This window comes from Peromyscus maniculatus, chromosome 18 (assembly GCF_049852395.1).
Source record: "Peromyscus maniculatus bairdii isolate BWxNUB_F1_BW_parent chromosome 18, HU_Pman_BW_mat_3.1, whole genome shotgun sequence".
NCBI lineage: Eukaryota > Metazoa > Chordata > Mammalia > Rodentia > Cricetidae > Peromyscus > Peromyscus maniculatus.
In genome coordinates this window covers 40,241,819-40,256,538 of record NC_134869.1, presented here as the reverse complement: position 1 = coordinate 40,256,538, position 14,720 = coordinate 40,241,819, and the positions used below count along the sequence as shown (strand labels likewise).

General features: G+C 41.2%; 1 protein-coding gene across 1 annotated transcript in view; it reads right to left on the bottom strand.

The window, feature by feature from the left end:
* The window catches only part of Ptprr (protein tyrosine phosphatase receptor type R), a 249,034-nt gene extending 239,174 nt beyond the window's left edge, over positions 1–9,860 (bottom strand). Inside the window, exon 1 of the mRNA XM_006988975.4 lies at positions 9,229–9,860. Within this exon, the coding sequence (XP_006989037.1) occupies positions 9,229–9,286 (58 nt within the window). The 5' untranslated portion in view covers positions 9,287–9,860. The remainder of the gene's footprint in view (positions 1–9,228) is intronic.
* Between the last annotated feature and the right edge of the window lie 4,860 nt (positions 9,861–14,720).

Below are 14,720 nucleotides of genomic sequence, written 5' to 3'. Positions count from 1 at the left end.
AAAAAGCAAGTTGGGGACCAAAGAGTTTATTTGGCTTACACTTCCAGATCATAAGACCATCACTGGAGGAAGTCAGAACAAGAACTCAAGCAGGACTGGAATCTGGAGGCAGGAGCTGATGCAGAGGCCATGGAGGGGAGCTGCTTACAGGCTTGCTCAGCCTGCTTTCTTATAGAACCCAGGACCACCAGCCCAGGATGGCACCACCCACCATGGGCTGGGAGCTCCCCCGTTGATCCCTAATTGAGAAAATGCCTGCAGCTGATCTCAGGGATGCATTGCCTCAACTGAGGCTCCTTCCTCTCTGATGACTCTGGCTTGTGTCAAGTTGACACACCAAGCCAGCTAGTAAAATGCGCGACTGAGGGAAAGTGTTAGGAGAAAGATCTGGGGACCAAGGGAGTGTTTTAGACGTGGTGCTTTACAGTTCACTTCAAATCTGCATCTGTGTCCAGGTTCATGCATGTAACAGACAAAAATAAACACAGATACCGCCTGAAATAGACAATCTTTACCAGCATGTGCATACTCCTCAGACATAGGCTCAAGCACAGAAAGGAGAGATTGCTCTATGATGGGAGTTAACTTTTATGTGAACTCTCTCTTTCCCTAATCAAATAATGCATATCATTTACACAGCTCTTATTAAAACAGTGCTTGTATACATTATCCCATTTACTTCTTAAATACCACCTGTGGTGGTATTATGTTCCCCAAAATATTGTGCACCTTAATAAACTTATCTGGGGTCAGAGAACAGAAAAGCCACTAGTTAGGCAGTGATAGCACACGCCTTTAATCCTAGCATTCCAGAGACAGAAATCCCTCTGGATCTCTGTGAGTTCAAGGCCACATTGGAAACAGCCAGGCATGGTGACTCACGCCTTTAATCCCAGGAAGCAAGCCTTTAATCCCAGGAAGTGGTGGTAGAAAGCAGAAAGATATATAAGGCGTGAGGACAAGAAACTAGAAGATTTGGCTGGTTAAACATTTGGCCTGGTTAAGCTTCAGGCTTTTGAGCAGCAGTTCAGCTGAGAGCCATTGGGATGAGGACACAGAAGCTTCCAGTCTGAGGAAACAGGACCAGCTGAGGAATTGGCAAGGTGAGAAAGCTGTGACTTGTTCTGTCTCTCTGACCTTCCAGTATTCACCCCAATAACTGGCCTCGGGTTTGATTTTATTAATAAGAACTTTTAAGATTCATGCTACAACCACCCGGCAATAAGTTATTCATACTATCACTGTATCTCAGAGAGAACTGGAAACATAAAAAGAAAACCCATCTGCTATCAAGAACACAGTGTATAAATTGCTTATCATTTAAAAATCTACCTTAATATTAATGGGCCAATGACCTCTCAACCCAATTTGTGGTAGTATTGTATCTGGCACACCTCCTAGTATGCATCTTTGTCAGATAACAGTCATCCAAATAATGGGAGCTGACTATTTATACATACAGCATCATGCTCTGTTCCATTTCCATCAAGAAATGGATCGTTAACATGGCAATGTAGTCACTGTTGCTTGTTCTTTCTGAACGTATTGATTTTAGGCCAGTGAGTCATTCTGGGTTGCTCCTCCTGTGTTTATCAAGCACTCCTTCCCAAAGAACTTCCAGTGCTTTAAAATTATCTCAAACCATTTTCTCTTATTTAAGTCAGAAAATGGACACTGCTTTCGACTTGAACTGAGAAAACGTAACTCATATCCAATTGAACTGGGTGTTTGCTTCAGTGCAGCTAGATGTATTGATCTAGGGTTGTTTAGTGTAAATGATTAGGTTTGCTTTGCTGGTGGCCCATGCAGCTGCATTTTTAATGACTATCACTATCTTCATTTATCAAAATGAAATGAGATTTGATTGTGAGGACAATCTAAATAGTCATTATGAGTAAAAATTATTTAGATGAAAAGTGCTGGTGTTCGTAGCATAAATTAGCTGATTGTCTTTCTGTGGCAAATATCATTACTGTAATAGGCACTTACAGTAACAATATATGGTACATAAACATTAGAAACTTTGATTTTGAAATAGCTTATTATTAATTTTTTTCTTTTGCAAAGCTATTGGGAAACATCAGTGACATTCTAAGTGTGTCAACATTTGTAAGCACTTGGATATTTCAAAATCTCCTTTGGAAGGGAAATGGAGTTTTCTCTCTCTTTTTAACTTGACAAAATAGCTTTCAATAGATGTAACAATAAACTTACCACAAACTATATCATCCATGTTTCAATGAATAGTAATGTTGATATGAATGGAATTTTGATGTGTGATCTTATGATCTTTTTAAAGTGACTTTTTATAATTCACAAAAATCTTCACTCTATGTATGTAAATATGTATATATTCTGAATGAAATTGTGATTGAACAATATTGTATAAAGCTCCTTATACATAAAATGAGAGGAGGAAAAATTATGCAACCACCCAGCTACTCAGACATTTCATGTCCATGGTTAAATTCTTGTTTGATGCAGGAAAAGAAGGTTGGACCATTTTTAATTTTCATCTTGATTTTGAATGTGGGCAGTATCGGTGTTTCATCTTACAAGACAGATGATAGTCAATTGATAGTCAGAACTAGTAATATCAAGTATATTATTTAGTATACAATTATTGTTCCATGTTGGTTAGCTCATGCCTTGATTTTTTAAACAAAAATTAACTTGATTACTATTATGAACTTATACAAAAAATATAGAAGAACATTTATTCATCTAGGAAGAGGTCATTATCTAACTGCTATATAACTCATACTATGCATTTGGAAAACAACCTTATAATCTATTTGTAAATCAAACCTGTTCATTATCCACTTCTTTGTAGCAAGTAAATATAAATTCAATTAAGAAAACAGTAAATTATCCTATGTTTATTAAGAAAATGTATAATCAATTAGCATCTATTTATCATTATTTATTTCTCCAAATATATTTATTCATTGAATATTTATTGATAGCATAGTAAACATCAAAGAAAGTTATAGGAAGTAGGTATGCAAAGGTATCAATTATAATTTTAGTTTTCTTTAAAAGCATTCAAACATTGGTTTACTGTCTTGATAGAGGATTGTACCTGCCTATATGGAAAATATAGGCAAGTTGCTTGAATAAGGTAGGATGTCAAGGAAGGATTCAAAATAGACAATTTCTGATTAAAAATTGAAATTACAGTAAGCGTGATCTAGAAAACAAATATAATGGGATAGTTAAGAACAAAGATAACATGTGAAGAAGGAGGGGAAACATGTCAATAACAGAATTTGGTCATTAGTCTGACAATAGTGTGGAATGGAGAGAATGAAGACAGAAAATAAGACTAGATTTAGGAAAAGTCTGATTGCGAAAGACTTTGTCATGCCTGTGCATTTGGATTTTTACAGAAGGTCAAGGAAAAAGCGGCAGCTTTGTTAGGTGATCGTGTAAAGAGACTCACATATGCTTTTAGAATTTACTTAGGACACTATTATGAAGGGCAGGTTTGACATGAGTCCCATTTGGAGTAACAAGGATCCAGATCTCAAGGCAGTGGTATGGACATGGATGGGAGAAGCCTTGATTTCAAGAATTGAAATCTTTAGGCTAAAAGCAGCATAGGAAGGCTGCTGTGGTTTGAGCCTGAAATACCCCCAAAGGCTCATGGGGTTGAACACTTGGCCTCCAGTGGGTGGAGCAACTCGGAATAGTCCTGAAGTCTTTAGGAAATGGAGCTTTACTGGAGGAAGTAGGTTACAGGGGCAGGCCTTGAGGTTTTATAGCAGGGATTTTACTTCTTCACTGGCTGCTTCCTGACCCAGGATCCAATGCAACCAGCCTTTCTTCTGCTCCTGCTCTCATGCCTTCTTAACTGTGATGGAATGTATCTCCTCCAACTATAACCAGAACACTTGTTTCATTCCTTAAGTTGTTTCTTGTCCTGTATTTTGTCACAGAAATCATCAAATTAGCACAAGGGGTCTAAGATGAGTTATTGGTATCAGGCTTAGATGATGTTGGGGATCTTGGCATTATTCTCTGTGACATGGAAGATTAAAAATAAGGAATTATAAAGTCACGTGTGGAGTATAAACAGTTGGATATTACATTCTTTTGAAGTATCCAATGAGTCTAGGTGGTAGTAATCACAGTACTAGAGTTCAGGAGAGATATTTGAGCTAGGAGATATGGATTTGGGTATCTCTGACATGCACTCCTGAATATAATTATCCAATGACATTAAGTAGAAAATAACAAAAAGAATATCTTGAGAACACCAACAGTTAAGTAGTACTCAGAAATTAGAAACATTTATGCCAAGCACCACCTCCTTGTGTGGCAGTTTCCTTGGAGATTGAAACATTCTAACCAGCAGGGAAGATCCTTAAACCAGAAAGTAAACAACACAAAATAGCTTCAGGAAATCCCTGAAACTGACCGGATTCACTAGGCCCCTCCCTCCCAAGAGTAAATATTAAAGGCTACTAAGAGTAATTCTCAGGCAAACAAACCTACAAAGACTGAGACAAGACCAGCTGCCCAGAAGATGTTTAGACCAACTGAGTCTCTTAGAAATGATACTTTCCAGCCTGTTGTAGTTCAGGATGCAGTATGCTCCAGGTTCCCAGCTTTTGTGAGCTGTCGTCCATGCCAGGGTGGTCTTTGGTGATGCAACTGTCTTTGAGTCATTTCTTCTCCTGTAAGTAAACCCTCACCAATATTCCTGTAAGTGACCCCCAGAAACTCATTTTTTCACAAAATTGGACTGTGGTGGTATTCGTACTTTAGTCTGTCATTGTATCCTTATCTGGGGTGAGTAGACATAAGTGTGTTTCATCTCCTCAGGTAAAGTCTTGTCACACAACACTTTAGGTACTAGACATGATTTCTGATAGATACAGTCAGAACAAAATAGACAATAACCATTGAAGGCTTATATTTCCATATAAAGAAGGGAAACACAATAAACAAAATAGGCTGGGCAGTGGTGGTGGTGCACGCCTTTAATCCCAGCACTCGGGAGGCAGAGCCAGGCGGATCTCTGTGAGTTCAAGGCCAGCCTAGTCTACAGAGTGAGATCCAAGACAGGCACCAAAACTACACAGAGAACCCCTGTCTCAAGAAACCAAAATAATAATAGTAATAGTAATAGTAATAATAATAATAATAAAATAAACAGGAAAAGTATATACACTGTGAAGAAAGTTGAAGAGATGATATCCATTTGAGAGAGGGGCATTTGAAGGAAACTAAGAAGAGAAATCACCACTAAAAAGGTAATATTTGATAAAGACCAAAATCTAAAATCATTGATAGGTTATGCCATGAAACAGCTTTTCTTGGCAAAGAATATGCAAGATACATGCATGCCTGGTATTTTCTAGGAACAAAGAGACCAATATGACCAGAGATCAATATGAAGAAAGTAGTAGGGGGTGCATATGAAAGACGGTGGGGGAGGGAAATTCAGCAGATCTGGGGCATTGCAAGGACTGTGTTGGGTTTGGGAAATCTTTGATTTTGGACTACCAAGGGGTATTATAAAAATTAGAAAGTATCTTATATTATTTTCTTGGTAGCCTGCTCTTTTTCTTAAGCATGTAACTTCTGCAAATGACTTCCTAGATTCATATAGCTCCATGACAGGAACTTTGTCCTTCTGGAAGACTAGATAAATTTGCTAAGTACTTCTCTGGAAGTAAAGGGCCACCTTTGAGACATATCCTGAAGAAGTGTGTGTCATTCAGAGAGTACAAGGTAGGAAATCTGAAGTCCCCTTTTCCAATGCTGAGGACAGTGTCATGGGTTGAAGTCGGTCTTTTTCTTATCACAACATTCAGTTGGAAAGGAAAGCTTTGAAATGATCATTTTAAGGCTATCAGAAGGAATTTACTCCTTGGCATTGAAAATACTACCACATTAACATAATCTCCTCATTTGGAATATGACTCATTGGGCAAAGAATAAGAGGGAGGACTGAAGTAAATAAGCTGCCTGTGGATCTTCCACACAATTATTCTTTAAGCAATCTTATCATTGGCATGGCTTTTAGTTGCCTCTTGGTTGTATATGATGTAGACTTTTAAACTGGAATGGATTTGTGACATTGGATCCCAGAAGGTGTGAAGAATAAGGGCAGTTAAGGAGACAGGATTTGTCACCACTAATTCGATGGTGTCCTGTTCTATTAGATCTGGTTTTGCTTAAGTTTCCAGCAACTATTTTATGATGACAGAAATGAGGGTATCTTTGAGTACTACACAAATGGCAGACATTGGCTGATGGGATGAGATGTAAGTGTTCTTAGCTGTATTAGGAACTTGTTATGTATTATTCAGTAACAGCTGTGGAAACCTTCATTTTCCCCCCTCCTTCCAGATTATGTTCTCAGTTGACACTACTGCATCTTGTTCTTGCCTGTAGGATGAGCAACGGGATGGACAATAAGTACGAGTTGTGTCTTAAGAACTGTGACAATTAGCTGTCATAGGACATTCAACTTCTATATCAAGCCATGAGCTTAGAGGCTCCTTTGGCTTATCTTACCCAGGAATGTCAACTGCATTGCACATCATACTCCCTTCATGGAGACATTACAAATAGATCATGATCACCCCTGCCCTGCATGCATTGAGACTGTCAGGCCTCAGGGTCACCATGCCATAGGCAGCCATACCAAGTAATTGGAGATGGCACTCATGTTGAAAGTAATTTGCAGCCTTATCCTTAGAGTCATGGCTATGCCCCAGGCAACAATTCCCGATACAGCTGAGAATATTTGCACCCCACCTCAGTATTTAATTTATCCCATTTCTGGAGCATTCTAAGGCACTGTCATTTGTGCCACCATAAAGTAGTTGCTGGTAACCTGGGCCCAAGTGATAGGGGTTAATTAGCTTTTCAGCCTGGAGGCTAAAATGTACAAATGTCACTGTCCTTCTCTGTAAAGCCAGCCTCAGCCCTGGGAGTGTGGCTCTCTTTACAAGAGATAAACCCAGGCATTCAACAAGTAAAAGGTCTAGAGGCTCCTTGATCTTTGCTCCTAGCCACTTATTTTCTTATTACCTAATTCTGTGGGAGCATAGATCAAGAAATCTGTGTTTATCCGAGTTCTGATGAAAAGCCCAAACAGTAATATTAGGTAACTGTGATGCATTTTAATCTGATGACAGCTTGTGACCCACAAATTGCTGTTTAAAATTAAATTGAATTCACAATGAAACTGGCAAGACAACTACAATATCATATTTGCAATCTGCTTTGACAAAACACCATTCTAAAGCACTGTACTAAATAAAAAAGCAATTAATGTATATGTAGCATACCGCAACTGAAATCTGAAATATTATATAGCAATTCACCTGTTGCCTTATGAAACTAAATTTATTTGAATGATCTTATTGTTAATCTTTTTGCAAATTAAGAAAACAAAATACAGAGGGCTTTACTTTGACTTTAGTAAAAGGCAAAGCTCCAAGTATTATCTAGGAATACAGACTTCTAGGTTTCCCCTCTAATGAACCAAAGTCCTCTATTTTTCATATCCTCGGAGTTCATCTGTAATAAATTAGTAATGTTTTCTACACACTTAATATTAAGTCTATTTATAACATTAAGCTTATAACTACTCAAGATGTATAAATTGTAATCCCCAACGTTTGTTTATATATAATTATAAAAAATAACTACACTGATGCTTTTATCAGATAATTAATGATTTAACTTGGTAGCAATGAAAACTTTTTTTGGTAATGTCAGTGGCACCATTAAATAGTGTGGGATGTAAAACAAGAACAGCATGCATGGTTTTCATCCTACATTTTAACATTAAATAATTGTGTATGGCAATTAAATGATTCGTTATAGTTGTTTCCAAATAATTTAATAGCTAAGTCATAGCTTTTTCTCCCACTGATTTTCAAGACATCAGAGAACCACCAAAAACTCCACAATGTAATGCTGTAATTACAATAATTAACACGCATACTTAATTATAGCCTTATTGTTCCTATACATCGTTTGCTTCTAAATTCACAGTGCATTTAAGGAACACAGTGCATTTAAGCTAGGATTTAAAAAAAAAAAGTACTGAATTTCACTCCCATTATTGCATAGGTGGAAAAATAGCACCCACTCTATTAAAGAACTACCACAGGGATTACAATTCCACAGCCATTTTTTGTGTGCTTATGGTCACGGTAACATAATACACTTTCACTCGGTGTACTTAGAGAAATAAATGCGTGTGAACAGATGAGAACCAAACTCGAAGAAAAGCTACAGGGAGACTGCATGGACTCGCAGCGGGGTCCCTAAAACCTCTCTGCCATGTTTTATTTTGGTGTGTGTGTGTGTGTGTGTGTGTGTGTGTGTGTGTGTGTGTGTGTGTGTGTGTGTGTGTGTGTGTGTGTGTGTGAAAACCATACAGAGTGCAATCCAGCATGTCTGTCCACTGTATTGGAGGTGCCAGGTGCCAGTGAATATGAAATTCCTAGGCACTTTATCTGGTTTGCATCCCTAGACCAGATACTGTTTCTTGTGTCGAATCTATTTTTATTTGGTTGCACTCTCTCGATGATGTCTCTCTTCAAATCTATCCTGGGGAGACAGGCAGATAATCCCTAGGTTTCTGAGTGTGGTTGCTTTTCTCTTTACCTACTGCGGATACTGACCATGGTGCTGAAAGAGAGAAGAGGCTCCCGTTTGAAACCTTTCTTGACTCCTATTGGTTCAGAACATTCGAGTGACAAGAGCAGGGGCCAAAGCAGCCTGGAGCAGCGTTGTTAATAAACCATACATTTGGCGGTTAGGGGCGGAGATGTGGCCCATCGGGTTAGAGCCAGGGCATCCCTGTGAGCGCTCGCTCGCTAAACCCGGAGACCTTATGGATGAAACTGCTGCAGTAGGAAAAGCTCCATCCAGCAGGATGTCTTGTCTCTCTCCTGCAAACTGTGCAACCAAGTGCAAAGCACAGATGCACAAGCAGAGGAGCTGGATGGGGGGGGGGGGAACACACACACGACAAACCTATATTCAAATTTAAAATCTTCACTCTTAGTCGTGAAAGGTAAAAAGGAAGAGCTGATTTTAGCTTAAGTTTTCAACCCCAGCCTTCCAACAGGTGCACCCTTTCACCCCTCCGATGCTATCCCAAACCTTCTTCTGCTAGGCAAGCTTTCCCGGGAGTCCTTAAGCATGTTTCCCATCGCATCCTCAGCTCCAGCTCTGAGCCCAGCAAGCCCTTACCTGCAGCGTGAAGATTAAGAAGCAGGCACAGTGCTGGGAAGCCGACTCCTCTCCTCATAGTGTGTGCCTTGAGGGGCGGAGGAGAAACTCCGCCGCGGCGACCCCACGTCCGAGCAAAGTGCTGTTTGAGAGAACCACTGCCCAGAGTCCTCCGATCCCAGGCATCCGATGACAGGGGTCCTCGGCTGGGGTTCGCAGAACAGTGTGTGGCACCCGCCGACAGAACCGAGCACTGGCTTCACCTCCCTAAGGGGTGGGGAGATGGAGAGTGGGATGCTGCGGGTGACGGGGACTCGAGGCGGGGGCAAGGCACTCAGAGGAGGCGAGAGCTTGGCCTTCAGGAAGCCCGCAGCTGGTGGTGACAGTGCGGTGGACTCCAGCGCCAGCCTCCCAGCCAGGCAGCACCACTGCTGCCAGAGCAGCGAGCAGCAGCCCGACGAGCCGCGGCACTGAGCATGCCCAGCGCCGGCCCTGGCTTGGGAGTTTCAAGTCGAAATTCCACCTCTCCGGGTCTTAGCTGAGGCTGGATGGGGGGGTGGGGGGTGGAGGGTGGGAGCAAGCTCCACAGAGGTGCGGTGGCGGGCCAGGGGCGCTCGAGCTTTAGGCGAGCTGTCGGGAAACTGGGTTCCTCCAAAATCTGGGCGTGGGGAGGAGTGGAGAGGGGTGGGAAGAGGCGGGGCCATGACTACAGAAACCAAGGAAGGAGCTGGAGGGAGCCAGCTGGGTTATGTTTGGACTCAGCTCACGGTTTGAGACTGTTGGCAGGCTAGGCTAACCAGCTTCGCAATTTGCCCCTACCCTACAAGGAACATGGGCAGACAGTGAGTTCTGGCCTGCTGGAGCAAGCTTGCTGTGTGCAGGTTAAATGGGTATTCAAAGAGTGCCCTCTTCTTGCCCATTCATTAGCTTTCCCCATGCTTCTTTCCCTCAATTCTTGTGCTTCCACTACATTTAAGCCTGAAGTGACAGCAAGGAGGTCATATTTACCCAGTAGGGAAAAGGTGCCCATGTAATTTGAGGGAAAGGAATGGTCTTTGCTGATTATGGAAATAATTAACTTAGGTTCCATCATATTATATATTATACATCACATATGTAATATATTACACATAATATATTGTGTTATATATGATATAAAAAATATAATATATATAATACATTATATGTGTATATGATATGATGGAACCTAAGTTAATTATTATACACATCCATATATATGTATGTATATGGGCACTTTGCATGTATGCATGTCTATTCACCACACCTGTGTCTTATGCCCTTGGAGGTAAGAAGAAGTTTGTTGGAAGCCTAGAACTGGAGTTATAGATGGTTATAAGCTTCCATGTGGACGCAGGGAATAAAATCCGAGTCCTCTGGATGAGCAAGCCACTCCAGCCTTTTCATCTGAATTAGACATATCCGGTCCAACTCTGTGTCTGCACCACAAGCTGCAGAATGTGTGTGCTTTTAATCTCTTTCTCTATGTCAGTAGGGTGGAGATCCTTATCAATCTAGTGGCTAACTATTCTAAGCCAAAACATCCCTTGGCCAGGTTCTCTTCCCTGTGTGACTTCAGGACTGTTCACACCATTCTGCTTTTGTCCATGGGCTCAGCTGCCACTCTTGGTTAATGGACCTCATTTGGATCACTACCACAGCACAGGTTACAGAGGTCTAAACTTGCTCCCCCCCCTTTTTTTTTTTTGGCAGAAAACTCTGGGCTAACCTGAGATTACAGTGTTCTTCCTCTTCCCTGTTTATTAAGTACTGCCATATTTTTTTTCAGACAGTTCGTTTATCTGTGGCACACATTTCATCAACTGCAGGCTCCTTGAGATCCTCTGAATTTTGCATTAACTTAAATTGAATAAAGTCGTGCTAGCCAAATCAGAGGGTAGTAATGAGTGCTCATTGAATTGAGCTGTGCCTCTCATCCAGTGCTCTCTTCCTCCATCCCCCGAGGATTGAGACAGCTAATGTGAATCAAGATAACCAACAGAACCTAAATTAGGCAGGACCTCACAGGATCTGAGTGCTCAGGCTGTACCATCTCATTCTTTTATAATTTATTTTATCCGGAGCTCTGAGAGACGAGGCCAGGAACTGCACTCCAACAGGTAGAGTGAGAGCAAGATGGCATGTATTTTTAATACCTTACCAGGCTTTCTCTCCTAAAAATAGAGACAGCCAATCCAGTTGTTCCTGTGGGCATGGGCTCCATTTCTGTGGACTAGAGTTTCACTCCAACTGTCTTAAGCTGCAACTTTTCCCCTTATGCCAGAGTTGCTTTTTCTAAGTTTCCCTTTGCCATAGAACTTTCTCACATATCCAGAGACTTACTTGTATTCTATAGCTTATATTCTCTCATCCACACTCCTTCTTTTACCCCAGGATGTAACCTCTACAATGACAAGGACTTTTGACAGATTTACTCATTCTATGTTTCCCAGCTGCACAGAATAATAGCTCCCACAACATCCATGTTCAAAAACAAAGACAGTCATCTGAATGGAAGGCTCTAAAACTGGTGGGCGGCCTGGCTGGAATTCCTACTGAACTGATCTAACTCCCAGATACACTATGTACCTGGGCTCAGAGGTAAGAGGAATAAAATCCGTTCTAGCTATGCCTCCTGGTATCAGAGCTGTTGCATGGATGGTGTCAGGTGGGGAATAACTTCTGTGTCCTTACAGAAGGTGTGTCTCCCTAATTTATTCCTCTCTAAAATAATTTTCCAACTTATATAAGTCTCCAGGAAGAGGACATTGCTACAGTAATAAAACCACACTGCAGCAATGCCCAGAATATTTTGCTTTGCCATGGATAATTCCAACCTTTATTTGGGGGGGAATTTAAATTTTCAGTCAACATAATTGGTTATGACTTTGCCAGCAAGCAGCCTGCGAGCTATGTTCTTTGCCCAAGGCTACAGGTAGCTGAATGAAAAACCACATGAAAATCTCTTTAACAGGAAAAAGTTTCCAATTTGACTAGAGTAGTTCAGCATGGTAAAAATAACCTTGACTGAGCTGTTATTCTGGTGCCTGGATATTCACATTACTTTCCTCAAAAAGGGGGGGAAAGAACAAGAACAGTGACCCGTCGGTTTAGAGTGTCCCAGCACCCACTTCAGGGGGCTCACAATCACCAGTAATTTCACTGCAGGGGATCCAATGTCCTCTTCTGTCAGGCATGCATATGAATAAAGTAAAACCATTTTTTAATTTAAAATAATTCTTTCTTACAATATATTCTGATCATAGTTCCCCATTTCTTATCTCCTCCCCCACCTACCCACCCATCCAACTCCACATCTTCTCTCTGTCTCTCTTTAGAACCAACAGGAGCTAGGCAGTGGTGGCACATGCCTTTAATCCCAGCACTTGGGAGGTGGAGGCAGGTGGATATGTGTGAGTTCAAGGCCAGCCTGAGCTACAGAGTGAATTCCATGAAAGGCACAAAGCTACACAGAGAAACCCTGTCTCAAAAAAACAAAAAGAAGAAGAGGAGGAGGAGGAGAAGAAAGAAAGAAAGAAAGAAAGAAAGAAAGAAAGAAAGAAAGAAAGAAAGGAAGGAAGGAAGGAAGGAAGGAAGGAAGGAAGGAAGAAAGAAAGAAAGAAAGAAAGAAAGAAAGAAAGAAAGAAAGAAAGAAAGAAAGAAAGAAAGAAAGAAAGAAAATGAACAGGAAAAATAAAAAGAAACAAAAAAGGAAAGAAAAGAAAAAGCACAAGAATCACACACACAAACACACACACACACACACCAAACCCATAATAACACAAAGTCAGGAAACAAACATACAAGCAAAAGATCAGTAAGATTTTTTAAAAAGTCCAAACAAAGCAATATGAAAAAAAAATTATAAAAGTGCCAGCCATCTTCTGCTGGGTATGGGGCTATGCTTAAGTGTGGTTTATATACCCCATGAGACTCCATTGAGGAAAAAACTAACTTTTCTTTTGCAAGCAGTTATGAATTGGAGACAGCTTCTTGGTTAGGAATGAAGGCTTTTGTCCACTTTCCCCGCTCAGTGCTGGGACCCATTTGGTTTGAACCTCTGCAGGCCCTGGCCATACTGCCACATTCTATGTGAGTTCATATGTACCTCTGCTGTGGATATTGTTCTATATAAATAAAACAGTGATGGCCAGTGACCAGGCAGGAAGTAGGTGGGACAAGGAGAGAGGAGAATTCTGGGAAGCAGAAGGCTGAGGGGAGAGACACTGCAGCCACCGCCAGGACAAGCAGCATGTGAAGACGCCGGTAAGCCTCCAGCCATGTGGCAAGGTATAGATTTATAGAAATGGGTTAATTTAAGATAAAAGAACAATTAGCAAGAAGCCTGCCACGGCCATACAGTTTATAAGTGATATAAGCATCTGAGTGATTATTTTATAAGTGGATTGTGGGACTGCGGGGTTTGGGGAACCTGGAGAGAAGCCTTCCAGCAACAAATGGCGCCCAACGTGGGGCATAAGTTTCCACCTTAAACCTGAGAATATTTATTAACCAATTCTAAACAGAGCCAAAATCAGGTTCCTGCTGCTTGTCTCATACGGGCAGCTAGACGCCACAAAACGCAGGTTTGAACATTGGCGGGTTCCTGGCCTGTGCGTTTGACCGGCAGTATGGCAGAAATGAGGCGTCTGCCAGCAGCACATTAAGCTGTGTGGTAGATTTAGTCTTTACTATTATTAAAAAAAAAAAAAAAAAAAAAAAAAGGTTTCTGGGCTACAAGCTGCTTTGATAAAAGCTTAGACCCACTATTTCTGAGACTTGATGACTCCCAGAGCTGGCGGAAAATGTACCACTGCCATGTTGGGCAGCTGAAGTGGGTGGAGCCAGCAGCCACAGCGCCTTTTCAGTCTTAGAATGGTACAGTTTAAAGCAACAGTCTCAAGGCTCAAGGTAATATAAAAAATAAGCCATGTAACGATGGCTACCACACAGAGAATCTGGATTATGTTGTCTTTGATATTTGTAACTGAAGAAAAACATTTGATTGCAAAAGCTGTTGAGTTATGCCAAAATGTATATTTTAAAGGTACCTTGACTTCAAAATTTGGATTTAAGGATATGTTGCTTTGGAAAAGAAGTTCTGCTTTTGTTTCCACAGAAAGCCAGAGGCTGTGGATTTGTTCCAGATTAAGATACATCAGGTTTCACCAGCCAAGACCCCCTGAAAGGTCTCCGATGACACCATGGCCCAGATGATCCAGCATCCAGAGCGGTTTCAAGGCAACTGGTTCAAACAATACAGCCTCACGGACTACCCCATAGGTCTAAAATTTTCTTTGCATCCCCATAAGATACAGCGCCCCCCTCCAGCAGGAAGTAGTAAGAGATGCTACGCCCAAATTCCCAAATATACCAAGCTGGCTTTAGAGGTGGAATTGGCTCACTCCCCCTCTAAACCCAGACATATTGCTTTAAAAAAAAAATGGTTAGGCGATTCTTATGTCCCAAATCAGAAGAGCCCTCTGGTGTGGGAC